At 38.8% G+C, this 27,988-nt stretch overlaps 1 protein-coding gene and 1 non-coding gene across 6 annotated transcripts in view; one reads left to right on the top strand and one right to left on the bottom strand.

Annotated features, from left to right (window-relative positions):
* The window catches only part of LOC551257 (microtubule-associated protein Jupiter), a 69,790-nt gene that overhangs the window by 18,190 nt on the left and 23,612 nt on the right, over positions 1-27,988 (bottom strand). For 2 of the 5 annotated variants that reach the window (XM_016911629.2, XM_016911630.2), the window contains exon 1: positions 6,812-7,471. The exons of 2 other annotated variants lie outside the window; for them this stretch is intronic. In XM_016911629.2, coding sequence (XP_016767118.1) covers positions 6,812-6,873 — 62 coding nt within the window. In that variant the 5' untranslated portion in view covers positions 6,874-7,471. Of the gene's footprint in view, positions 1-6,811; positions 7,473-27,988 lie in introns of those variants that run through there. One more of the 5 variants, XM_003249659.4, reaches the window with a different exon arrangement.
* TRNAG-GCC lies at positions 16,059-16,129 on the top strand. Its single transcript has one exon. It is a non-coding gene; the product is annotated as a tRNA-Gly (tRNA).

Below are 27,988 nucleotides of genomic sequence, written 5' to 3'. Positions count from 1 at the left end.
ACACCTTTGTTCAGGTGTTGGCTCGAGGCTCCTGAATAATGCACAGGAAACGATCGTGGAACAAAGTATGAGTTATCGAGCGGGGACAGAAAGAGATAGATGATTATCGGGCGGCCAGCAGTTAGACCGCGATCGATCCACTGCCTTATCACGGTCCGTGAACGGGTTGGACAGAAGTCAATGCTCCGCGTTATAAATAATACGATCGGTGTAGGTGGTTGCGAGACACCAACGGAGAAATGTCTCTCGAATTCGTTTCTCTGAAATTTTATCAACGTGAAGGTTATTCGATAATTTGGAGTATAATAATTTAATTCTTTCGGCTCAATTTGTTTTTGGATAAATTGTTAGAAAGGGGAAGAGATATGTATTTTTAATTTTTCGTACTGTTTTCATTCGAAAACATTGTGAGTGAGCGATATTAGTTGGGGAATAAATTTTATTTTTCGATTATCGCGAAATACCGTGAATCATCGGACGAACATTCTTTAAATGATCGTCTGCAAAGGTCGTAAATTATCGTGATAACGGGTACGAGGGAATCGTTAAACTAATGTTTGACTTGCGCGAAAGTGTGCGTTCGCGGAACGTGGGTGACGCCGTTTCGTACCGCAAAAACTTTCTGATTTTTCTCGCCGTTTATCGCGCGGGTAAACACAATCCGTGGAATTGAAAATTTATCAATTCGTTATCGAGTTTCGCGAGCAAAACTTGGAATTTTACGCTTCTCGCGCTATCTGCCGATAATTTTTTTTATTTTCGGTTACTGCCGCCCCATCATCTCCCATCCACCCTGATCCATTTGCTCATAAATTATCCCGATATAGCGTGCACGACGTGTTATCAGGCTGACTGTTAAGTTTCTCTTCGATTCCATGCGTTCGTTCGAATCACGTGATTCTAGAATAAATAGAATTAAATATTATTACTTTGTGACGATATTATAAGCGAAAATAATGAAAACAATCGGAAGAAGAAACAAAAACCTGAGAGAATTATAAAGAGAAAGAAAGTTGGAAGTCTAATAAAGAGATTTACGAAAAACTAGAGATAAGAAAAATCTAGGGAATTAATATATAAGAATATAAGAAAGCTAGTAATCTAGGAAAATAAGGATCCCAAAATCTAATGGAAATCTAGAAGGACTCTTAAAGATACAATATTTTACAAAATTCTTGCAAAGAATTTATCGAAAGCAGAAACACGAAAGTAAGAAAAATTGATAAGGTCCAGACAGAGTCGGGTTCACTCAGGGCTTCCACGCGTTACACGCTCGCAAAATCCGTCTTTTCTCCTAGGAAGAAGCCCCGAGGAACGATATCCATAGAGAGTGTACGAGGGGGAAGCCGCCACCGCGGGGGGGCACGAATACGTGTCCACCCTTTCGTGTCCACCGGACAATGGGGGGTGAGTAACCCCATACCAAGGGATCCGGAAAGAACATCTCGTTTCTTGTAACGCGATATTTTTCGATCCACGTGCAAGAGCTATATATATATCGTTTTACACGCGAAACACACGTAGCGTGGAAGATGAAAATTCTTCGTTACACTTCGATCCATGTGAATACTTGATGATGGGTGCAATCTTTCGAAGAGAAATGATCGTCATGGAAGACTCGAAGGTACGCTTATTTGCGAAGAATGTTTAAATGAAGGATTATCGTTTTTAAATCAAATATATTATCCTCTGTTTGAATAAAATATCTATTTCCAATTATTGGATAATTAATAATTTGATTCGGTTTCCCGATAAAAACGTAAGTTTAAATAAACACTCTTTTTTAAAATTTCGAAAAATAAAGTGACACACAAGTTCGTTTAAGTAAACTGTTTATCCAACGTGGGAAGCAGAATAGAATCCGCGATTCTAAGAACAAGAATCGATACAATTAACAATTCCAATGCGCGTAATGCGACGCGCATTTTGCAAATCGTTTCGAGCGAGACAAGTAGGAGGACACGAGCTTGGAAAGAGAGAGAAAAAGAGGAAAAGGAAAAACACGCATCCCGCCCACGCGTCGTTTAATCACGTATATATCTTATTATCCTCGTTAGGAAAGGACTCGTTGAAAAGGTTAATCGTCGATTGATAATTATCCCAGAATTGGATCCCCTTAAAGGGATTCCTTCGAATCTACTTCTCCTCCCGTGACTCACTCGTACAAATTATCCGCCCAATTATTGGTCAATTTGTAACAATAAATTTTTCCTAATCTTTTCTCTCTTTTTTTCGGATCAAAGGCAGTCTCAAGCTACAGTTTGTATTTATTATCTTTGGAAAATTTTTCCGAACAACAAATATTTTAATATCAAAATTCTTGTTATTCGTTAAGATTCGTAAATCCTCGAAGAATCCTCTTTTGCTCGCCAATTATGTTCGATATCAAAATCTCCCAATATCCGAATTTATTATCCACAACCGCAATGCAGTGAGATAAGCGTTTCACGTAGCTGCAATTTCTATCGCACGCGATAGAATCTATCCCTCCTTCTTCACCCAGATTTCGAATCTCAGGGTTTTCTTTCTTTTCTTCTTATTCGATCACGATAATCGATCAAGAATTGGCGACAGACGGGCTGGTCTAGCGATTTTCCAGCTGGCAACAATCCCGAACGGTTTAAGCTTAACTTCTGCCCAGGTCAAGATCGGTCAACCTTATATACGGATTCACAAATAAGGGGGGAGAAATTGTGGGAAGAAATTCCAATTAAATTGCATTAAAATACATTCGATAATATATTTATCTTAGAATTATTCGTTCAATCGAATTAGGGGGATATTCGATAAATTTAAACCTAGAACGAGTTTAATATCGAAATGAAAGAAAGTATTTTGAAAAATACTGCATTGTTGAGAATTGAAATAAATAAAATATTTTATCATTATTATATAATTTTTAAAATATTATTGATAATACAAAAGAGTGTGTGAAATCCATCGATGGAAAATTTCTGTGAATTAAATCGGTTTATAAGAGTCGAATAGTCGAATAGTCAACGTTTTCTTTATAGCTTCTTCTCCCGTTACCGGTAAATCAGCGACGCGAAACAAACAACCGGTGGAAATAAAGAAGCGAGACGTAGGTGATGCAGAGGATACTTCTTCTGGTTACGTGGTGCTTACGTAAGATCCGAAGAAGATATATATTGGAAGAAAAAAAAGAATCTAGATGCACGATATACCAGATGATCCTTTCGGCGTTTTTGAATTATACATAGGCCAGGTTTCTACGAGAAATTACGTAATTGGATCATTAACCCCTTAAGTCACGCGTGTGTGGAGAAACAGAAGGCTTTTCTCTGGCTTCTTTCGATTTCTAGAATTAAAAATAGGAGAACGGGGAATATACATCGATGTCTCGATCAAGGCACAACGACAATTTAATTTGCAAGCATCGTTCCAGTACACGAATAGTCAAAACCTGGATAGAATAATTAATAAAATTACTCGAGAAATTGAGATACAATTGTTAGCCTAACACATACGATGATAAAATAATTCACCTACAATATAAAGTTTTAAAAGAATCATTTCTCAATTTCTCAATAAACTTCCAGATATTCCATTGCAATAAAAGAGACTAATACATGGAAAAAAAAATTGATAAATTCTTGAAATTTTCAAAATTGTTCGAGAGTGCCACGTAAACTTTCTGAACACCGTGCTCTTTTTTTTTTAAATCTCGTGTCATCCTATGGAACAGGTTCGAAAGATGACGGAGCGAAGAAGCTCTCCCGCGACAGGGATGGGCTTGTTTATCACTCGAGGACAAAGGCTGTACTGTATCGTGAGGCTTGTATAGAGCAACCATTATATAACGGGGGGAGAGGGGAGGATATCGATGGGAAAGCACGGATGAGAAGAGAGCTCGTCACCGGGACCAGGGCGGATAAGCATCGATCTCGAAGACACGTATCAGATTGGAACGATAACCGAGTTCCTCGAGACACTGGTGTCGTGACTTTGCACCCCCCCATTGTTTCAGATTTACAGGTGCAAACAGCATTGGAGGAGAAGGAAGAGGATATTCCGTTGGATCGAATTGTTTCTGGATTTTTTTTTTGGTTCTGGAGATTATTGGAAGTATAGGAGTCGAAGTCTTGTAATTCGAAAGCTCTGAAAAGTTTGAATAAATAAATAAATAAATATTCAGGGAAAAGGATTCATCTGTATCATGTATTAGATTAATAATTGGAAATATAATATTCTTGGATCGATTCGAGTTGCAGAAGTGAATTTAAAAACTTCCATTGCCTTGACTTTACTTAAGTGTTATATCGAACAATAAAGTTTGAAAACACGATATCAAAAGTTTACGATGGGGAAAGTTTCGAGGCTTAGATATCGACCATTTTGAAAAATATCCATTATCCTATCTTTGTTTTAAAGTGTTTCTTAGATAGAAGAATCTGCTCGAATAATAACAACAGAATTTTACCGACAGACAACCATTCGTCGTAGAAATTCTCCTGAATCTGAAACTGATTTCACGATTTTTTTAATTCATGGAGAAGAATTCGAGGATGAAGATGAAGTTTCTTAAAATCTCAAACATCGAAAGAGTTGGAATTAATTTTACAAAGAATCTGCTGAACTCTATCGACACCTTCTCGAGAGAATTTATTTATCACGTGGGCGTTTTTTAAATGAAATGTTCACACAGTAAGGCGAAAAATCATGACGGCAAACGAGTACTGGTCGGAGGTGACATTCGTGTAATTACACTCAAGTACTGCGTACACGTCAATTACTCGAGGGCGTTGACCATTAAACGAAGCTCAATTGCAGAAATCTTTCAAGTGTTTCTCAAACTTCCTCCTTAAACTTGCGTTTGGATATCGCGAGTAATTAAAAAAAGTTTCTTATTCGAAACTTATTAAGATATTTTGACTATTATTCTTATCGATCCAAAAAAGAAATTTCGGATCAAACAATCACTTCTTGGAATAATTACGAATTTCTCGAAGAAAAGAGAAGGAAAGAAACAAGCATTCGAATCTTGAAAACCTTGCAACTCTCGTTTCGTATTAAATTGAATTAAAAATTAAATTTCGATCTATTTCTAATGGAAAAATGGAATATTTTCTACACTATCGGTGTAATCAGCCGGTTCTAAATGTTTTCTAAAGCACCTAAGGCTTCGAACAGAGACGTGTATAGAGTAACAGTCACGCTTTCTAACTAAGCCGGACTTTGTGTTCCGCTCTGTTCCTCTATTTTCGGTGTCGTCTCGACTTTTTGACACGTAAAGACGTGTTTTATTTTGAAGAAGATCTAGTTCCAGAGAAAGAATATAAAGAGATCTTGATACGGAATACTTCACAAGCATCTAGAATTTTGCAAACACGAGAAAAATTTAATTACAATCATCGCGCAATATAGGGATAATATAAAGAAGAAAAGGAAAATAATAATATTATTTTTTCATTGGATAAATTACATTGCTACCACGATCTATAACTTGTGAGAGTAAAAGCAAACTGAATACACGCGTGTACAAATTGATTCGAAACAAGCATGCGCCTCAAAACTTTTCAGCGAGGAAACTATATAATCAATGTTATTCCAAGAAGAATAATTTTCAACAGATACAGTCATTTTCATTCTGATCAAATTCTATAAAGTGAAATCCCTGCATCATAAAAATTGAAACGATTGTTATAAAGATTTCAAATAAAGAGTTTAAAAAGTGTAAATGCACTCCAATTGACAAAATTCGACCTAATTTTTAATTATGAGAAATGCTAAATCGTACTAGAAATAAACGATACTCGAAAATTAATGATGAACAAGATTATTAATTATTAAGTTGATGAAGCAATGAAGCCGAAAGAAGCTCGTCCGAGAATCATGTTTGCCGGTTTCATTACGTGCAATTAGAAAATTCCTCTGAAAGGATGTGCCATTTCCTGGGAAGCTCTCCGCACAATTTTTATCACGGAAGCCGGTTAACTAATTCCACAGATAAAACGCTTTGCTCGGGAATACCGGTGTGTAACAGTTGTTTATCCTCCATCCTACGAAAACAACGCCTTTCCTAGCTCTTCGAGTTTCACATAGTGGAACAGGAAACGTTGAACAGGAAAAATCGTTTCGACGCAAATTTTCTTAGGAAAAGAGAAATTATACGATGAGAAGATGGTTAAATTCCAACGTTGAGGTTTCAGCAAACTTTCCAAGCTTTCTTTCTAATAAATCGAAGAAAGAAAGAAGTTTTGGATAAGGAAATGGATAAAAAGAAGATTATCGTCGACAGTGAACTTGGAATTTTCAGGACGTTGTTTCGACGATGGCGACGAAAGCGCTGCAGCACAGTTTCCAAAGCTGCGACGAAAGATTCAAGGACTGCTTCGTGAGAATGCAAATCGATCGCGCCAGTCACGGTTCACGGTGGATTCTACCGCATCCTGCCTCCACAACCGCCCGGAAAATCCTTATTACTTTCATCCCTGGGGAAATTGAAAAATACACGATGAATCCCTCCTCCCAATCCCCCCTCAAGAACCTGATAAATATAAATATTCAAATAAAGACGAGTCTTATTAAAATATCTAAAATTTTTCCTAATATCCCTGACAAACTAGCTGTCAAACTGACAGTTCTATTTCCACAGGTATCGTAACAACTGTTCGTTAAAAAAAGGAAAAGGCATTGACGATGAAATTCTGCTTTGTAAAGAAGAAAGAAAGAGAAAAAAGAATCCACGAAACGCGTAGGAAGCAAACCGGATATCCGACGAATGAGTCGGCGAGAGCCGCAGTGCGGACAAGAAGCGAAGTCGGAGTTCTCCCGTCTCCTCCACCCTTACCTTTTCTTCCCGTATCCAACATTGTCGAGCTCGACGTGTCTGTAGGTCGCGTAAGTGGCCATCGTTCCTCCTTCCTTTCGAAAAACTCCCCCGCGTCCACCCTCAGCTGCGTCTTCCTTACGTCGAAGGTGGGTGTAACTCCCGTCTGCGGTGTCACACAGAGCCAGAAGAAGAGAACACGGTTGTCGTCCTCGCCCTCTCGGTGAGTTTCGCGAGAGTTTCTCTCGATGTTGCGCAAAAGAGGGACGGAGGGAGGAAAGGAAAGGAAAAGAAAAGAAAAGGAAAAAAAAAAAGGGAACGAAAGATCAATATATCCAGAGACGACGAGCCGACACGGTGAGCTTCCAACCAATTCAGAAGCTGCACTCGCAGAATCTGTGCGTCCTTGACTCGAGAGACGGAAAAAAAGAGACCTCTGCGAGCTCTCCTCTTCCTTTTGCCGTTGTTGTTATTGTTTTTGTTTTTGTTGTTATTATTATCTCTCTCTCTCTCTTAAAATTGATCTTGAAACCGATTCCAAGCCGGATAAGGTCACGAATAATAATAATAATAATAATAATAACAATAATAATAACAATAATAATGATAATATCGTTTATCGAGGCAGAGGTAAACACTCGTGCAGCCGCGTACAGCCGAGAAACTGGCAGCCCAATGAGGATCCAGCGGTATATAATGCCTCCTCCACCGGTGCTTCCCTCCTCCTCCTCCATCTCTCTCTCTCTCCCCCGCTATTCCATCTCTCTCCCTCTCCCACCTTATCCGCCTCCCTCTCCCCGCTCCACCCTCTGTGTGCAAGCTCCCTTTCAGCCTTCTGACTCTTCCCCCCTCTCCTTTTCTCCTTGTATATATAATTCTCTCTATCCTCATCACACACGTCTCTCTTTCTCTCTCGCAAGCTCATCCAGTCCTCGCTCATCTCTCTCTCTCTCTCTCTCTCTCTCTCTCTCCTATCTTCATCCTCGTTCAACTTACTTCTCGTTCCACGCAGAAGCTGCTGCACCACCTCGTGCATACATACATACATACATGCACGACCACCAGAGAGTTTTCATCCAGAGAACCACCGTCAACCACCTCCACCAGAGGCGAGGGACAAACCCGGCGCAGTATTATGCACTTCCACCCCCGACGGCGGAAAGGCCGACGACGCCGACGCCGGCGTCGTGCATTCACCTCAATCAATACGCGCGCGACTGGAGGCGAGGGGGGGGGGAGGGGAGGACACGCGCGAGGAGGAGGGGAGAGAGGACGGCGGTGGTGATCCGTGTAGGGAATCGTTGTCGCTGCATGTGCAGGCCGATGCACGTGCGCTGGACACGGACCGCGCACCGGAGATAATGAGCGCAGAGGGGTGGGGAGAGAGGGAGAGGGAGAGAGGGAGAGAGAGAGAGGTGGAAAACGCGGCGTCAAGGGCTGCGCCGATCGTTAGGGATGCCTTTCGACGCCGCCAGAGGCGGATGCGTTGGTGGCTGCGTTGGTTGAAGCGAGTAAGAGAAAGGAGAGATAGAGAGAGAAGAGGAGAAGAAGGGGAGGGGATGATGGCTGGATGCGAGAGTAAATATCGATATATAGGATGGGCGAGATAGAGAGAGAGGTAATTAGGCGCGATTAAATGGAGAATTAAGATGGAAGACAAATGCGAATAGATCGAGCGGATGGAAAAAGAGATGGTTAGATGCGAGGATAAACGAGTAGAGAAGGAAGGAAAGAGTGACTGGATGCAAATAGGCGCAGATATGATTAAATGTGCGAGTAGACACTGGTAGCAGATACCGGCGTACTAATCTAGTACACGAGAAAAGGGTGATAGGGGGTTAATGGAGTAACAAGGAATAATAAGATAGGAAACAGGCATAATCACCGACATTGAACTAATTAAATTCCGAGAAACAGACTGGAAAATGAAGGCCTCTCTTTTATACTACCTTTTAAAGATTAAAAGAAAAAAAAGCATAAAATTTGTTCGTGATGTCGCATCAAAGATCGATACAAACCACGTAAATTTCCACCGAAACATTCGTGAAATCAATAACCTAGAAACTTTGCCGAACGTTTGCTCATATTTACATCGATACTACTTACGCATCACCCAATTATCATAAACACTTTTTAAACCCAAATTAAATCCTCCCGTTCGTGAATACATTCTGCAATTGTTACATCGGATGGAAGTTGTTGGAATCGCATCAGGAATCGGTGTCCCATTTTCTCGAAATTCTCCACACGTCGTTCTTTCATCGATTCCACGTAAAATTAAAGAGCGGCGAAGCTCGAAAGTTGTTCATAGAGTTCTTCGCCGCGTTCATCGCGATTTTACACCGTTGATAGTGGCACGTGTTGTTCGCGTGTTGTTTCGACGTGGCACGCGAGTTACAGCGGGAAAAACACTGTCATTTCGCGAAACTGTGCGCAGCACAACGTCGAAGTGAAAAACTTTACGGTGCGTGAACTTGATGATTAAATAAGAAAAATAACATTAGTTCGCGTGCCGGATAATTTAACCCTTTCACGGTCGCGTTTCAATCTTTTCCCCTTGGTATCGAGACTTTTCATTAAAAGTAAAAATTGGATGGATGAAATGATAGCTTGTTACATTACAGTACTGTAATGTAATTATACAGATTTTTATCTAAATACAATAGAAATATGTTTTTTTTTAAAGGAAGAAAGTTGTTTGATCCAAGATTATTATTATTGCGGTATTAATAATGTTTACTCTTTGTGCGCGCTCTTTAGAGAAGAGAATAGGTGTGAATTAGGGGGGCTTGACCCTCGTCAACAAGCGACGGATAAAAAAAATTTCAAAGGTTTCGAAGGGAGGGGACATTGAAAAGGGTTGCAGGAAGACTGATTGGGGATGTTTTTCGACCGGTCTCGTGACGCTGTTCGGGTAATCGGCTGATTAAATTGCCGAACCCATCCCCCGCCGACTTTCTCTCTCTCCACGCTCCTCGCCAGAGGCATCGAGTTACTGGAAACCGAGCTTAAGGGATGAATCGCGAGGGTTAATTTCGTCGACGCCTCTGAAGTGCGGACGGATCGATGTTTATTCGATGACGAATCGTTCAGGAATATCGAAAGGAATGTGTTCCTCGTGCTGGAAAAATAGACGAGTACAGTTTACGATGTTTCTACAAAGCGATAAGGGATCCAGGGATAAGTTTATTTTTCTTGGATCAATGGGAAGAAATATCTGGGGATCATTTATCATCGTTAATATACTTTTGGAAATATTGCAATCGAATTTAATTCGAGTTTAGTTAAGTTTTAATTCGAATCTCCAAGAATCAGAATTCCAATTTTTTTAATTAAACTCTTCTGCTGTTATCGATTTTTTTATTTTATTCCTCTTCCTCTAAAATCTAAAACATTCTACACGATTCTAATATTATTCTCCAAGATTGCAGATAGAATATTCAGAGAATTTGCAGAAATGTTTATTCTCAGGAGGGGGGAGTACACGTCTGAGTCAGCACCCTTTGTTCTCGTATCTAGGACGACTACTCCAACAGGAGGGTGAGAAAGATATCTGCACACACGTACACTTTCCCCGCTACATTTATTCCAAAATTCGTTGTATTCCAACACGAGATCGCCTGTGAAACACCACCACCTTCTCTGAATTATACACGATAAATGTCACCGATGAAAATTCCTACACCCTCCGTAAAAACGAATTCTATTCCGCACACACACAGTAGCGATAATTTCATTTATTCGAATTTATCAGAGGGTGAATAATTTATGCAAATCGAGCTCGTATTTTTGCTAGATTCGTTGCGAAACGAAACGAAACGAAACGAAACGAGTATCGTCTTAAATAACAGCGAAATTCTATTTATCCATTATTGCCTTTCAATTACCAATCATTATTTTATTATCTATTTGCAAAGGCATAAAATTTAAATCAATATCTCCAAGATTACCTATATAATCTAACGTTCACGGTTCGTGGAGAATCGAATCCGATCGCAGTTGGATGATTTAATCGAAACCGGTTCCCGGATAAATTTCTACCGATTATTTCCACGGAGATAATTGGAGATCTACGTAAAGATCCTCGACGAAGTCAAAGAAATACACACACATATATGTATATACGAATATACGCTAATTGGCCGGATTTATGTAACAAAACGATTGTTTGGATAAAAAGACGCAGGATCTTTGAAAACATTTGGTCAAGGAGTATATAATACGTGGCGTGGTTTAACAGGCCGGTACTACGATCGTTTGCGTGGCCAACCTTATTTCCGCTCCACGATAAAGAATACCAAGGCTAACTCTTTCATTCAATCCAACGAGCATTCTGTTGGATCCTACCTACTGAACAGTACGGTTTCCCATTCTTCACGGTGTTTCTTCCACGCCTCATAATGGGAATCGCGTTATATCGCGTTCACGCGGCTTTTGCAATGGTAAATATAGCAGTGACTTTCCTTCCTTCTTTATTTTCTTCCTTCTCTCCTCCTTCCTTTTCTTTCTTTCCTCTTCGTCTCTTTCTCGCGTTATCGCGAGAAGATTACCCAAGTGGCGATCTCACCCAGGTGGTAAATACAGGGAGCAGCTCGCTCTTCGCCTTCTTCCCTTCATTTTCAAGGTTTTTGCGAGAATGCGATTCTTTCTTTTTATTCTTGCAATCTTTTCTTGCTTTTTTTTGAAGGGGGGAGATTGGAATTTTGGTCCAGATATCTCACTGTTCTTGTGAAGGGTACAGGGCGATTCGTTAAGTGAAATGTCACTGTACAGCTTCTAGTTAACAAAATTATTTTGATGGATAAGTTGTAAAGATTTTGTAACAACTCTTGTACATCCCTATTTTATTAAATCCTTTAAAATATTGACCGAATATTAGAAAAGAAAACGACTTCTAAATCTCTTTTTCACTTGGAAAAATGAAGTAACTCTAAAAAAAATAGTATTTTTTCTCTCGAAATCGTTAAATGAAATGTCACTCTACAGCTTCTAGTTAACGAAATTATAAGCCTATAATTAGATTGTTTTAAACTTAACTTTATTTTGATGGATAAGTTGTAAAGATTTTGTAACAATTCTCGTACATCCCTATTTTATTAAATCCTTTAAAATATTGACCGAATATTAGAAAAGAAAACGACTTCCAAATCTCTTTTTCACTTGGAAAAATGAAGTAACTCTAAAAAAAATAGTATTTTCTCTCGAAATCGTTAAGTGAAATGTCATTGTACAGCTTTTAGTTAACGAAATTATAAGCCTATAATTAGATTGCTTTAAATTTAAAACTTTATTTTGATGGATAAGTTGTAAATATTTTGTAACAACTCTTGTACATCCCTATTTTATTAAATCCTTTAAAATATTGACCGAATATTAGAAAAGAAAACGACTTCCAAATCTCTTTTTCACTTGGAAAAATGAAGTAACTCTAAAAAAAAATAGTATTTCTTCTCTTGAAATTATCGAGAGAAGTGGTAAAACGCGGCGTAAATGTACACAAGTCTTGAAACGGCAATAATAATCGGTGTCCGATAGGTGGAGAAGCACGGTCACAGCGCATGAATCGCATGAAAGCACGTTCGTTGCAATGGGAATGGCGAGCCGTGTTCTTAGTGAAACGGTACCGAAACGCGGTTATGCGCTCGGCTTCCGTTTCGAGCGCGTGTCTGAGGCGCAGGGCCGAGTTTGAGGACGTTAAAACGAGCAGAAGGAAAAGCTAACCGCGCTAAAATACACCGAGCTAACATTAGAAGAACCTCTCTCTCGCTCGCTGGAATCCGAGATATTTTATTTTTACGATTATATACCTCCACCGCCGAAACCACCCTTTCACGTAATGAAAAATATAACCGTATAATGTGGGTTAACACGATTCGACTCGATTCGTGGCAAATTCGTCCGAGGATCTAGTCGTCCCCAGTGAAGTAGCTTGGAAGAGAATTCCTCCCATGATAATTAGGATAATTAGGGTGGCTGGTAACAAGCAGGCTGCTGCGTCCATTGCTCTTAATCGTGGAATTGAAACGAAATGAAATGAGCAACGTAGGATGATGCTTTGTGGATGAAACGAAACGTTATCTTAAGATTCGAGGAAATACAGCTATCACTTTTTATTTAAGCATAATTTAGCCATCAATTCTAATTCAATCTTACGTCACGAAATTACCAAATGGATTATGGGTGGGTGGAGGATCTATCAGATTAGAGACGATTAAACGGATGAAAAGATTCGAGTTGAAATTGTTTCTTCGTACGAACAAGAGGAACACAGGAAAGAGAGAGAGATCTCTATTGGATCTTGCAGATACTTTGGAGAGTTTAGAAAAAGAGATAGAGAGGAGCCTTGACAATGAATGCTCTGAAGCGTGCAAAAAACCAGCGGGGAAGAATCGCTCGATGATGATTCAACGGCGAATCGAATCTATCTTCGCAATAGAGACTGACATTGTATCGTTTTGCTTGCTTAATCAACCTTTGATCGATCTCGAACGATGCTCGTTCCAGAATCTTATAACGAGTATTTCTAATTGATATATTCTATGAGCTTAATTTTTCTAGATAGATCCAAAATTGGATAAATCTTTCGTATCCCGGAAGAAAAATTCTCTTACATATAATACGTGTAATAAATTGTGCCGTCTCGAAATAAAAATAAAAATTCGATGAAAATACGTATTTCTAAAACAAATATTACACATCGCGAATCAACGTCTTTGTCTCGGGGACAACCGTTTAATAATAAAATTGAATGATATCCAGACGAACAACTGTATTAAAAGACAATAAATTCATAATCGAGGGGGTAATAATTCTCTCATAGCGGATTCCTCGGATAGATAAAGCGTACAACGCGCACATTGTTCCGAGAAAAAATCGATCGCGAGTCATAGAATCGCAATCGTGCTGAATGCGAATGGTATCGGTTCGAACGTATCGAGGCGGGGCGGGCCCCGCTGCTCTGTATGGGGCAATAATTTATGCTTAATGCCCATTTTTTTTCCACGGCTGCTTCGATTCGACGTAAAGCAACGGCCCGCCATCTCTTCGACCCCGCATGATTTATCTTACTTTCCCCGGAAAAAAGGGTGACCTCTCTCTCTCTCTCTCTTTTTCTTTCTCCATCCGCTTTCATTAATCTCCGCCTGTGTTTCGATCCCGTTGCTTATCACCGATAACACGTGCGCACTGTTCCACCGAGCAAGAAAGGGAACACCGTCTCATGAATTTTCATCGTTCATGCTCAAACGGTACGAAAGTTCGAATTACACGCGCGGATGTTGAAGAAATCTAGGGATTCGATCGATATGAATTCAATTTTCGTGAAATTTTACGTTTTTAAAGGAAGAAGAAGAAGAGGATATTGTAAATTTTAGTCTAATCATCTGGTGATCGATGAAACTTGAATTTTTTTGTATATTTTAATGATGGAAGAAAAATCTTCGATAATTTTATCGGCGAGGAGCGACGAGGAGCAAATCCCTCGACCTTCCATCACGATTCCTTTCTATTTATAACGTTATCACGAGGTGAGAAAGAATACAAAAGGTCCTCGAAAGAGAGCTATCCCAAAGAAACCTATCGTAGATTCGTGTCGTCGTCCTCGTGACACGACGAGACACAAGAGGAAGAAAAAAAAAAGAAAAGAAAAGAAACGAAAAGAAAAGAAAAGAAAAGTAATAATAACGAAAGAAAGAAGAGGACTACAAAACAAATCTAACGCGTTCCCATTTAAAGCCTTTCCATGACGAAACGGTGAAATCCTCGAAAGGCTCGTTATATAGAAATTCTAGAAGAAATTCCAACACATCGTTTCCCCCGATACTTTCGAGAAATTCGCCAGCCAAACCGGCCGGATTCATTCATTCACATCTATATTAATCCGAGGTTTATTACGAGATTCTCCTCCCATTCTCTTCCATCGTGTCACATGCGATATATAATAAATCCGTGGTCAATTTGCATCGGAAGCCGTGCGTAAAGAAATCGGTTACGAGATACAAATCGAACGATAAATCATGCATTAGCTCGGCCACCGGAAACGGGCCGCCTCGATTCTTCTGTCCGCATGTTGCATCAGAGGAGAGGGTAAATAAAAGGATATTAAAGCGGAGGAGAAGAAGCTTCATGGGTGGCAGCAGGGACGAAAACGGGACATTTTCACCGGCACGCACGGTTTCTCGAGACGATCTCGTTGTAGGAACGTGCCCCTAATAACTCGTCGTCATCTTCGATATCGCTCGATTTCGAAATCGTATGTGTATGCGTGTGAAGAGCTGATTGCGATGCTCGTTTCTCGAATCCGTCTGGAAAGCGGATTTTAACGATGATCTTCAACTATAATCTTTTAGAGAGAATTAAAATAAATTGAGCTTGATCGCCGACGATGATACAATATGACAATTTTTACCGAATAATTTTTCCTAATTTTCTTTCTTCTCGAATGGAGATCGAGTTGGAGATTAAAAAGAAATTAATTAATTCGAACGCTTGAACAACTTCTTATCGTCTCTCGCAATCTCCAATCACTCGGATGGATGTATTATTTGACAATTAAGTAGAACAGAGGAAACAGGTTAAGCGCGACCACTTCCGTTTCCCGAACGAGTGAACGATCGTGTACATTGGCCGTCATCGAGAGTCGAGATAACCACCACGTGGGCCACGGGGTCGATCGTTGAACGCGCCGAAAGGTACGTGACGAATGCATTTACGAACGCCCACGGGACGAATAAATTCGCCGATTGTCTGAAAATACACGTGGCGCGCGTCTGTCCAACGTTTACGAGCACCCACGGCGTTGAAAAGATTAATACCGTCGCGAGGAAAGGCGAAAAAATTGTTGGCCACGCTCGGTTGGATGGCCGTGGTTTAAAGATCGTTCTCAAGAAGCGTTTATTCCGAGTAATCGAAGGGTATCTCTCTCTCTTTCTCTCTCTGGTGATAATATATACTCGCTTGTATCCGTGTTGGAGTTATCTGGAAGAGTGTATGGGTTGAAATCAATGTAATGATATCGCGTTGGTCGTATCATCACGTTGTAATGTATTAATTTTTTTGTGGCTCGAGATATTTCACGAGTATTATACATAATTATATTTATTTATAGTATACAAAGGAATTATGCATGGATTGAATCTCTTTAGAGTAAAATTAATTTTCTTAATTTCACGTGTGATTAAGATTCCTTTTCTTATATATATCTCTTGATCGATCGTATTTTTAACGACTGTGCAGAGAAATTTCTTATAAGAGAGTAAGTATCCCAACAGCATCGGTGGTTCAGTGGTAGAATGCTCGCCTGCCACGCGGGCGGCCCGGGTTCGATTCCCGGCCGATGCAAATGTTATATTTTTGAACTTTTTTTTTTAACTATAAATACAATATAAATACAAATCCTGGATTAAAAATTCACACTGATTCGATAATTATAATAATAATTGTTTCAATAATGATCCATATTGAATTAATTATCAAATACACGTGTCGATAAAAATCTTTATTAACAGAATTTATCTATTAATATATTTATGAAACTATTAAAAGATCGATTCTTAAATGTTACAGTAATTTACAATAATTTTTTTCAACTTTTATATTATTTCCTGGATTAAAAATTAACACTGATTCGATAATTATAATACAATTGTTTCAACAATGATCCATATTGAATTAATTATCAAATACACGTGTCGATAAAAATCTTTAATAACAGAATTTATCTATTAATATATTTATGAAACTATTAAAAGATCGATTCTTAAGTGTTACAGTAATCTACATTTTTTCTAACTTTCATATTATTTTATCCTAGACTCTAGAATCAATTTTTTAGAATAGATCAACACCTAGAACTGACTTAGAACAGTCAGAATAATGAAGATGATTGGACTGGTTTTAAAGAGCGACACGAAAGTCACTTGGTTGGATAATTAGCCTTCCACAGTTTGGTGTAAATTAAAATTTATAGCACCGCGGCGAGTGCCGCAAAAGCGGGCCGATCATCGGTGATCCAGGAACCGGTGTTGCGTACTTTCTATGATACGTCCAAACTTTTCCTCGAGACCCTTGTTTGTCGCGTGTGAAAGTGCAAGATCTTTCAGATACCTCCATCGTTTGTCCATTTTCGATATATCGTACAAACGATCGCAAACGAATCGAAAGTCACTGCGATAGACAGCCTCCGATATATTATACATCCACGTAGATACAATTTTCTTATCATGGAGGAAAAAAATTCATAATTTTCTTCGATTCATTCAGATTTCTAAACGAGCCTTAAAAACTAAAAAATAAATTCCATCGGAATATTGACAACGACCAGTAACCAAGTGCAACATTTTCTTCCAAGTGGATAATCCAACTGCGCCCAAGTTAACAAAGTCATCGTGGAGCAATAAAAATCATCATCGCACCCTTGCGGTCTGCAGCAAGCCGAAGATGGGCGCCACAGAAGGATTCGCTCGCAAAAAAGCAGCGCAATCTTCGGTTCGCAAGAACGGACGGACGACGCGAGGAATCCAAACAAAACCAACCGAACCCCCATAAATCCACAGCCATTTTTCCAATCCACACCGCGCATCGAGCGAAAATTAAATACACAGGAACAGGAAGAAAAATGGGACGAAGAATCTTTCGTGGGAAATTACAATGATGGTGTTCCACGCTGTGACGAAATGAGCTCCTTCCTTCCTTCCTTCCTTCGTTTCTTCCATACACGGGAAGCTTGCTGGAAAAATAACGACACGGTAATCGAGAGCGATGCGCAGCATCTTCGAAAGATGGAGCGATACACCCCGAGGCGACTGCCTTTTAATGGGCCATTAACCATCGTTTTGTTAGCTTAGAGCGGTTGACCGAGGAACGACACCTCGTTAATAGGCGATAAGTTGACAAGGATTGATATTGGAGAGATGTGGATCGAGGGTCTATACCTTGATTAGCTAGATGGAACATAAAAATGGAGCTAAAGATTTACGCCTTGATTGAATGTATTTTGTTTTTTCTCGATTTTCTATTAATTTTCCAACGAAATTGTCTCAAATGAATCCGCTCTTTCGCAAACTTCTTAATCACTTCTTAATTGATGGAGTGGATGGAAGAACAAGCTTATAAGTTCAACGACGAGTAGTTGGTATTAGAGATGAAACGTACGATCTCGTGTAATTTTTTCCATTGCTTGCCTGATGTAAAAAAAAGAAGTACGAGAAAGTGTGCTCGATTCGATCGAAACAGTTTTTCCGAGAGAGCATTCTACTTTGTAACTTGTTTTTCTGAAACTTTTTTTAAATTTCTATCATAAACGACGATCGAAACGAGATGAATTTCTTCTTCGTGCTCGAATATTATACGAGCAAAGATCACGATTCTGACAGAGAGAATAAACGTATCGGTATCCTCGAAGAGGAAGAGAGAACTATATAACGAATAGATGCGAGGCTCGTGTAAAAATGAAAGGAAACGCGATCTCTGACAATAACAAACTGCCAGGATCACTTATATGGGAATGCAATCAAGTACCAGGCTGCGGTACCTTATCACTGTAACGATAAGAACGAAGATAAACAGCTTTCGCGTACCATCCTCACACGAAAGAAAAAGATCGAACGGCAAATTCATAATTTCGACGCCCGCCAATTTCCAGTGAAAAGTTTCTTTTTTTTTTTTCAATTATACTCCCATTAATTCAATCGTTTAATTATTCGCAAATAGAAAATTGTATTATTAATTTTCTTTTCGAATATTCTGCGAGTTCAAAGTTCTTCTCGGTAATAACCTTGGAAGTAAGACAGAAGGAAGTGGAGGACTGCGGCGGAAATGCTCGAAATCGTGGAACCGTTACGCCGGCCATTTCGCATGAATACGAAATAATTCCGTAATAATTTCGATCCACGTACGAATGTTGTGAATTCATTAACGATATCGTTAATGAAAATTCGTTCGTGCGATTATTTTAATGAAGTAATAAAAAGATGAAAAATGTGATTTTTGTTGCAAGAAGAGATTGGAATATTAATCAATTTTTACATTTACCGTTCGAGATAAATTATCATCTAATTGTTCAAAAATTTAATTGTCATCAAAACCGACTTCCACTTGCGAAATAAAATAATCACACCTCGAAGCTGTCTCCACGAGTGACAATCGAGACACTTTGTTGGAATAAGAGAGGGGGGAAAAAAGAGGATCGGGTAAACAAGGGTGGTGCTTCGTTCCACAATCGTGACTCAAAGTTACAACAAGCTAAGGCTGGACACCTCTGATACTTGTATTAATATTGAACACCATATATAATATGACTCGCCGATATCGAGTCAATTAAGCCTTTGATAAGCGAGACCGTCCGAGTTAATGAACTCTAACGAGAAACATCCTTTTTTATGAAAAAAAAGAAGAAGAAGAAACGGAGCAAGAAGATCTAATTAAAAAGATCGGAAGAAAGAAAGGAAAGTAATAAATTTGCAAGAATATTCGAGATGAATTCGACGGAGTTGGGAATTGAAAGAGAAGAAGAGAAACAGGTTAGGATGATTATTTCGTTGAGTGTATACCGTTCCACGGTTTAATATTCGTTATAAAGATTATGCCCAACCCTCTCGAGAATCACGAATCGCCGACGATGATCAGATTGAAATTCATTAGGATTCGAGAGATGCAACGGGCTCGTGCTCGATAACACACTGCACACGTGGATATATTTGACAAACGGTACTCCACGGGTTGCAGGAAGTTAGAAATCGTGCCTTGTACATTGCTGCGTTTCATTTTTTGGGTTACGTCCGTGATAATATGTATCTTGGGAACGTGTTCCTCCCGCGTGTTGATAAAGCGTTTTGAAAGAGGAGATTTTGAAGGAAAAAAAAAAATATATACTTCAAATATTTGAGAAATATTGGATATTATTGTTTTAACGTCTGTGCGAATATTTTTAGAAAATATTTCTAGAAAATATATAATTTTAAACGTTGGAATTGTAATCCGGAGAAAAAAGGAAAATAACTTTTTTCCGTGAAAAATATAAACGTGAAAGGATTCGATGAAAACATTTTCCACGCTTTCTTCTGGAAAAGGAAGAGCGTACGAATTTTAACTTAATGTCGGTGCACGTTGTGCAACAAGACTTAGCACTTTATCATGCATATCATTTGGAAAACAAGCTTGCACCCGGGAAAAAAATGTATTTACACGAATTTTACATTTCTTGCTTATCCCCCTATCCTGAATAAAACTTTTTACTTCCGTTAGCCCAGTGACGGCGCAACGCAACACGTTAATTAAATTACACGTTAATTAATTTAATGATAAAGTAAACGGAATTTCTTTAAAAACTCATTGCAAATAAAAAAATAATCGAAAACATTATCATCGGCAAAAAAAAAGACAGGAAAATTAATCGAAATTCTATCGACAATGAATACTTTCATTTCGAAAAAACATAAAAATAATAAAAGATATTAAACGTGAAAAATATAGAAACGCAACTTTAATTTCCATTCTCCAAAAAAAAAAATTATTCGAAAGCGGACAGATTGAGAAGAAAATGCCGATAGGAAAAATGCCTTCTAGGAAATGTGGATAGTTTCACTTCGATTCGAAAATGCAGAGGGGAGGGGGAGAAGGAAAGAGACTCGAGAAAACGAGAGAAAGAGAAAAAGGAAGGAAGAGAGAGATGTTAAGAATACTGTAAAAGGCAGAGGTTTAAATTTCCGCGGTTACGTAGGTCAGGATTAATGATTTACGCGTTTAAGTTACGATTACGCCTAGGCAGCTCGCCGATTTTCTACGACGCGTTTCGAAACAATTATAAAATATAAAAGAGAAAGCGTGTTGATGCGCGGGTACGCGAGACCGTAAATTCGTGTACGTACGTTTCATTTGATCCGAAGGCAAAACATTTACGTACGTGGAGTGGACGAGAAACTGTGGCGCGTCGATTCGCGCTTCGTTTCCATAGGGGATTTACGGAGTGCGGAAAACGAGCCTTCAATGCCGGCGAAAGTAACACGCGCGAACGTTTCAAAATCACGATTCCCTCGAATGGTTAACCGCGGAAGTTGGAACACTCGCCGACAATCGAGCAGCTTTAATAATAACTGTGAAACGAGATGGAACGACTGATTGATTTCTCACGCCCTCTGTGTCTGGGGGAATTTATGGTTAGGGCGCACTTGGGACGTGTTTCCTTACTTTCGTACAGTTCAATAACGTGAAATTTAAGAGTTTTAACTTTGTTCGAAGAAAAGAGTAGAGAAATTTATTCCTTAGAATGGAAAATCTGTCTGGAATTTTTTGGACAATTTTCAAACAATTTCTCGATCGTTTAATATTTATAAATATATATTTCCAAGTTTGGTCTTTAAAGTATAGTATTTAATTTTTAAAAAATTAATATGATTCAATTGGAAACTTACTACTTGCTTCGAAAAATCTTTTCTAAGAAAGGAAAAACACGAGAAGAGACGCTTCGATGCCAGCCTTGAGGCTTCGCCCATGGAGACGATCAGGCGACCGAGCAGCAACATCCGGTTATGTTTCGTGACGCGTTATTGTATTCCCTTGTGGTTATAAAGGGAAGAGGGGTATGACAATGATAATGATGATTTCGTTCGACCCTCGATGAACCGCGCCCAGGTCTCAAAGCGTTATGCTTGACGATTTCGAAAATACAAGAGAGGAAAGGGGAGAGGTGTGGCGCAATATTAATAATCATACGAAAATATATCTTGAATCACCTTAATAAATAATTTTTTAATAATTAGAACTGAAATAACATTTGAAAAATAATACATTCGCTAAGAATAGCGAATATTTTATGATGTAAAGTAAATGTGAAGAAAAAAAACGATGTTGGCGTGTATGGAAATGCATCGTTCAACTGTGATTAAAAAGAAAAAAAGGTCACGAAGGGTAGATACGTCGCAGACAAGAGGGTGAGACTGCAGACATTCAGGAAATTACGAAGATGGAGGGTTTATCGATTCGAATATTTGCCAATATTAAACTTCTCTGGCGAGAAATATGATTAGTCGGCCTAAATCACGTGTACATCCTGTACAGCCTTGAAACACCTCATCTTTATTCCTATATTTTAAACGAGCAAATTTTCCAATACTTTAATTTCATCGATATTATTCCTTGTTTCGCTTGATATTTCCATAAAATTTTAACCAATAAGTAATTGCAAATTAATATTTGTTCCTATCCTTTTCCTGCTGGAAAAAGAAATATCATTTTTTCTTTTCGAAAGACCAGAGATCCGAGATTTTCTTCTTAAAAATATCTTTTACAAAGAAGAAAAATAAACGAGCTCACGACACTGGATTAGATTCAATATTTCCTCCTGGTAACAAATCATATTCATCGAATCAGAGTGTAACACATCTTGGATCTTTAATAACCATGGAGTGCCTTTCGATCGTACGAATGATCTATGGATCGTTTCACGAAGAAACGAGAGTTATCGAGAAGGAAAACTGCTCGACCGTGTTTTTTTTTTTTTTAAACCACGATCCATTGTGCCTAGAAAGTGATCCGTGGAACGGTGAAAAGGTGAAAATGTATATGAGAGGTCTCGCTTCGCTTGGCGCAAGAAAACTTGACGGACGAAATTCGAGCTATAGAGAGGACTTTCGGTTGTCACGATTGATTGGCGTGAAACGCAAGCACACGCAGCCGCGTTTCAATCGTCCGGCTAAATTAACCAGATAACTCTGGTGTAACGACCATCCTCTCCTTCTACCCACTCTTTCCGCGATCTAGCCTCACCTAGGTAGCGATAGGATCAAGATCTATGCGCGAATTATAAATCCAAATCAAAGAATATTGGAGAGAGGTTGTTAAATTGTTCTTTGTATTTGTATTCCTTGTTGTAGGCTAGTTTCGAATCTTAGAATATAAATTCTTGCCAATAATATTTACAATATTGTTTCGTTAAAAAATTTTATGAGACAGTTATTTTGTGAAAAGTGAAGAGCAATTGCAAGAATTTCTCTCTCGAATCTATCTTCGAATCTTGTCTGTCAATCAATGTTCAAATTTACTTGCGATACGTTCAAACCCGTCACTAGCCAACAGAACGAATCGTGTGCTTTCTTGACCCAGAAATAAGCAAAAAGGAGTATACTAAATGTGCACCTGAGAAGCGTGTTACACTTTAGACCGTATATACGCGGTATGTGGAAAGTTACGCGTAAGAAATGAAGAAAAATTACAGGATAATAAAACGAGGCAAGAAGAAAAACGAGATGATTTTACGCCGAGAGATATAGAAGAACTTCTTATTCTCGTTACGCAGCCTTCAATTAGCGAAAACTTATCGAATCTAAATGAACCGAGGCAAATTATATCGAGAAAATAATGTACGGAGGAATTCTGTTCTGTATATAGGTACTTAATTTCGTTTCCACTTGTCTATTAACTTAATCCTTCGATACAACGTCGAATATACGCCATTTTACGAGTTCTGGAAAGATCATCGCTTTCGTGAATAGCGAATATTTCATCGTGAACAATATATATATGTAAGTTATTTCGAGAGATTTCAAAATTCTCTTTCAAAGGATTTAAATAATCTTGGTTGATGCTTGAGATATTGTGAAAGATCATTCTGCTTGGAATTTTGCTCAATAGTATTGGGAAATTTGAATCGTATAAATGGATACAAAAACCGTTTCTAATTCCACATTTCACTTGCAATATTGAGGCTAATCATTATTGAAAAGTTAAACATTCCAAGTGTGCGGCAATAGGAAGGCATATAAGTGTACAACTAGATATTATAGGTAAAAAAAGAAATTCTACGTCCATATAAATGCAAATATCGACAAAGAGAGTTTTCTTCTAAAATAGAAAATTTGTCTCTCGTACGTTTCCACGAAGAACGACACTTTTCGTTGATAAATCTACGATTCGATTGTCTATGAAACTACATTAATTATCGCGTGAAAATATTTTTTCCTTTAAAAGTAATTCTCTTCTAAATTTCTAAATCATCGCAAAATCTGATCTAAACGTTTAAGAAAGAAAGGAAGAAAGGAAGATTCGGTGGAAAGAAATCGATCTGGAAAAATCTTTCCCAATCTTTTCTTTCGAAAACAAAGAAGACAAAGATTTCGAGCTCGTCCTCGCGCAACACAACTATACCGCAAATTAACATTTTTCCGCGGCGGGTGCAATGGACCGTCTCGGCTACACCTTGCCAAGTGGATCGCGTGTTGCACGTCATTAAATGCAACTCCACGATCCACTGTAAGAACGTAACGTCGGTTGATGGCCGCCAACCAGTGAAACTCTACTCTCCACGGATAACCATTATCGTTTTATACAAGAATTGAATTCGTGGAAGAAAATGAAGCGGGGGTTTTCGGTGTCGTCGGAGCGGATATTAACGTCGGATAAGGGACAGTCGGAAAGGATGTTTGCCTGTGGAGTTGGCGACTAAGAACGGGTAAAGAAACGGGTGGAGGGGTATCGTCGAATCCGTGACACGACTTTCTTAGTTGGAAACATGGAAAATCGAACGCTTTGCGCTCTGGCGATTGTTTTGGATATTTTTGGAGGCATGATCGACTTTAGGGATCCCTAGATGAAACTTGAATAAAGATGGTGGAAAAGTAACGTGGAAGGTATCGTGAAAGTATTGGGAAGATCGAATGCTTTGCGCTCTGACGATTGTTTAAGATATTTGTGGATATTTTTGGAAGTATGATCGATTTTAGGGATGCCTAGACGAAACCTGAATAAGAATGATGGAGAAGGAATAGTGAATAAAGTAACGTGGAAGGTATCGTAAAGATATTGAGAAGATCGAATGCTTTGCGCTCTGACGATTGTTTCGGATATTTTTGAAGATATGATCGACTTTAGAGATCCCTAGACAAAATCTGAGTAAGAATGGTGGAAAAAAATGATGGATAAAGTAACGTAGGAAGATATTGGGAAGAGGTATTGGGAAAATCGAATGCTTTGCGCTCTGACGATTTAAGTTTTGGATATTTTTGGAAGTATAATAAATTTTAGGGATCCCTAGACTTTCTTTTCTCGAAAAGTCCAAATTAAAAAAGAAATACTAGATAATTTTTTGATAAATCATAAATCGTATTACTATATTTCTATATAATTACATCGAAATGAATACATTCTATAGAATTTTCTACACAAATAGGTAGAAATGGAGAATCCAATCCCTGAAAAATTATGATTTAATCTATATATCATTATGATAATACAGATATATTGGATAGATAATTATTACGGATATAATATTGTGCATATAACCATATAATTATTTATACGTGTGCATCCATGATCTACATCATTATATTATCCATAATCATTTAGATTAAATTAAAGCACCCTGCGTCGATACGAAAAAATATTACCAGGGCAAAATCAAACGAAACGAAAGAAATAATTTCGCAAGCCGTAACATAGATCTTTCAACGTTACATTATACGTTCCATCCAACTATTTTCATCCATCACTGTTTCTCGATCAAAATTAAAAAGAAAAAAAAAGAACAAAAAAAAAACAAAACCAATCACGGATTCCTAGGTAACAGGATAACGAGTTTCTTAATTTCTTCCCGTCATGCCACAATTCCCACGCGAAATTTCGAAGTGGTTGGAAATACTATATATTATATACAAGAAATACACGGATAACCGTTGATTTACACGTGTCGTTAATAAACTGGTACCAAGCCAGTTATATCTCCAATCCGATGCAACATATAGAAACGAGTCGGTTGTTTCGAATTACAAGGATCTTTTTTTTTTTACGAAGGATTCAAGAAGAGTATTACAAAAATGATATTTAATTAATGATGTACATATAATACAATTTAACATATACGATAAAAATTAAATACCAGACAAAATAAAATAGTTTCAAGAAAAGAAAAAAATGAAATCTCGATCGAAACATTTCAACTTTAAATGAGTATATTATCGTTCAGAAATTTTCTCTTCGTTTAAAAAAAATTCTAATTACAATCTCCGTACGTATACGCATTTCAACGCGCGTGTCAAAAATAAATTTTGTACTTCGCACGTATTCAATCAATTTCCAATATACCACCAATCTTCTTAACCAACTTTATACTTCAACATCCATCGGTCAATTTCCAATTTGCATATTCGAATCTTCCTCGAATTAACCATCACGCAGCAACATCGTTACTACTTAGTTACTTATTTTTTCCAATTAATCTTCTCCCCCTCCTCTCTCCACAGGAGTAACGCATAAGCTTTATCGAACGATTATTTCGAACGATAGCCGCTCACTCTTGACACTCACTGTACCCCGCGTTCATACTCGCGGATGTTAACGTTACTCCTCGGTCAGAGACCAGGAAGAAACTCGAAAACACACACGTTTAAAGACGCGCACGCGTTTCGGTCAGTGAACACCTTTTATGTCGTTCACACCGGGGCCCGATATTTAAGCATGCATTAAACGCATTTTCGCGGTCAACTCCCTCTCCGTGCGCCTGCTGCTCGTTGCCGATCATCCACATGTACAATTTGTTGCAACCAAATTGCAAACAAAGAAAGAGAGAGAAGGAGAGGAAGAGAGAATTTAGAACGTTGTTCTTAATTGCTTTTTAGCGAGCCAGGTTGAATTAATTGTAACAGGCGAACGACCGGTGGAGAGAGAGAGGGGAAAAAAGAGAGAAGAGAAAAGAAAAGGAGGAAAAACATCTTCGGCCAGTGCAAGTTTGCCGAGTCACGCGATAGATATTCGCGTATTATGGGAGGGGGGGGGATTCGATCGGGTGTATATGAGCCGCATGACTTGGAAATAAAAAGGTATGATAAATTCTATGATTTCAGCTTTCGGTGGTTTTTGTAACGTTCATAATTAGAGGGAAGAGTGTGTGTGTGTGTGTATGAGAGCGTTTCGTGAGATTTGATATGGATGAGGGGTGAAGGGTATGAAAATGGGTGAGTGGAAAAAGGTAGTTCCATTTTGTACGAATTTTCGATATTTGATAAAAAAATTACGTGACTTTGAAAGTAAAGATAAACAGAACAATAAAGCATTATGATTCCTAAGAGATGGATTGGAAAGAAAGGGAAAGAGGAAAGTAATATACGAAGGAAAACTAATTTTAAATTCGACTGTTCTCCATCGTGGGAAATGGATTTCTAATCTAAGGCCGGTTTACCGAATTAATTAATCCAAGCTTAAGAACGATGGTCGTCGCGATGATGTCGTGGGAGATCGAACAAAACTCGTGGTCGATTTTCGAATGGAAATGGAAGGAACGAACGAACGAATTCATAATTTCGTCGAGAAAGCGTTCGCCTCGGATCGAATGGTTGCGCAACCATTCGGAGGACTACGAAACCTCGTTATTTCCAGGCTGGCGGACCGAATCGAAACGAGATCAAAACTCGTGTATGGTGGAACGAGCTCGAAACAGCCGAAAGGAAAGGGAAGGGAAGAAACGAGATGCTGTTACGAACGATGGAATATGAACGAAATCGAAATTAACCTCGTTCATAAATCGAAGAAGCGAGACCGATATTAGGGCGTGGACAATCCTTCGAATAATTGGATGTGCAGAGTATCTAACGTGATATGATATAAAGTACAAGGTACAAGAAACGCAACAAGGATTATTAATCTCTCTTAATAATCCTCGTGCAATGCGATGCATGACTCGGATAAACGGTAGCGCACGTACACGAGGAGGAGAGAGATGAAAAATATGAAGGTTCCTGGCGAACAAAAGAGGAAGAAAAAGGGTTTCCCGGGCGTTCATCATCAAGGATACACGACTCGGCTGCGGCTGTTTTTGAATTCCTGGAAAGCACGCAGACGTGGCACGTGATGGTGCGGTTTTGCGCTCGCCACGGAAAACTCTCTCTCTCTCTCTCCCTCTTTCTCTCGTTCCAGGCTGGGGCGCGGCGGAGAGAGAGAGAAGACAGCCTCGACCGCAACGGATCGTTTTAAAACGGATCCTTGCTCGACGATAGCACGCGCCTAAAACGCGCGAACAACGGTTCGAACAACCATCGTTTCCATCAAGTTTGTCAAGTTTTTTTCCTCGGCCATTTTGAAACGGTTCTATTTTTTTTTCCCCCTCTTTTAAACAAGAAAACGATCGTTCCACGTAGGCAAGCTAGCGTGTCGAGCTAGAGAGACACCGATTCCATAGAAAGATTCCTTTCTTTCGAGAGGAGATCCGAAAGTAAG

Source organism: Apis mellifera, linkage group LG4 (genome assembly GCF_003254395.2).
Source record: "Apis mellifera strain DH4 linkage group LG4, Amel_HAv3.1, whole genome shotgun sequence".
Classification (NCBI taxonomy): domain Eukaryota; kingdom Metazoa; phylum Arthropoda; class Insecta; order Hymenoptera; family Apidae; genus Apis; species Apis mellifera.
This window is presented reverse-complemented; position numbering and strand designations above follow the sequence as displayed.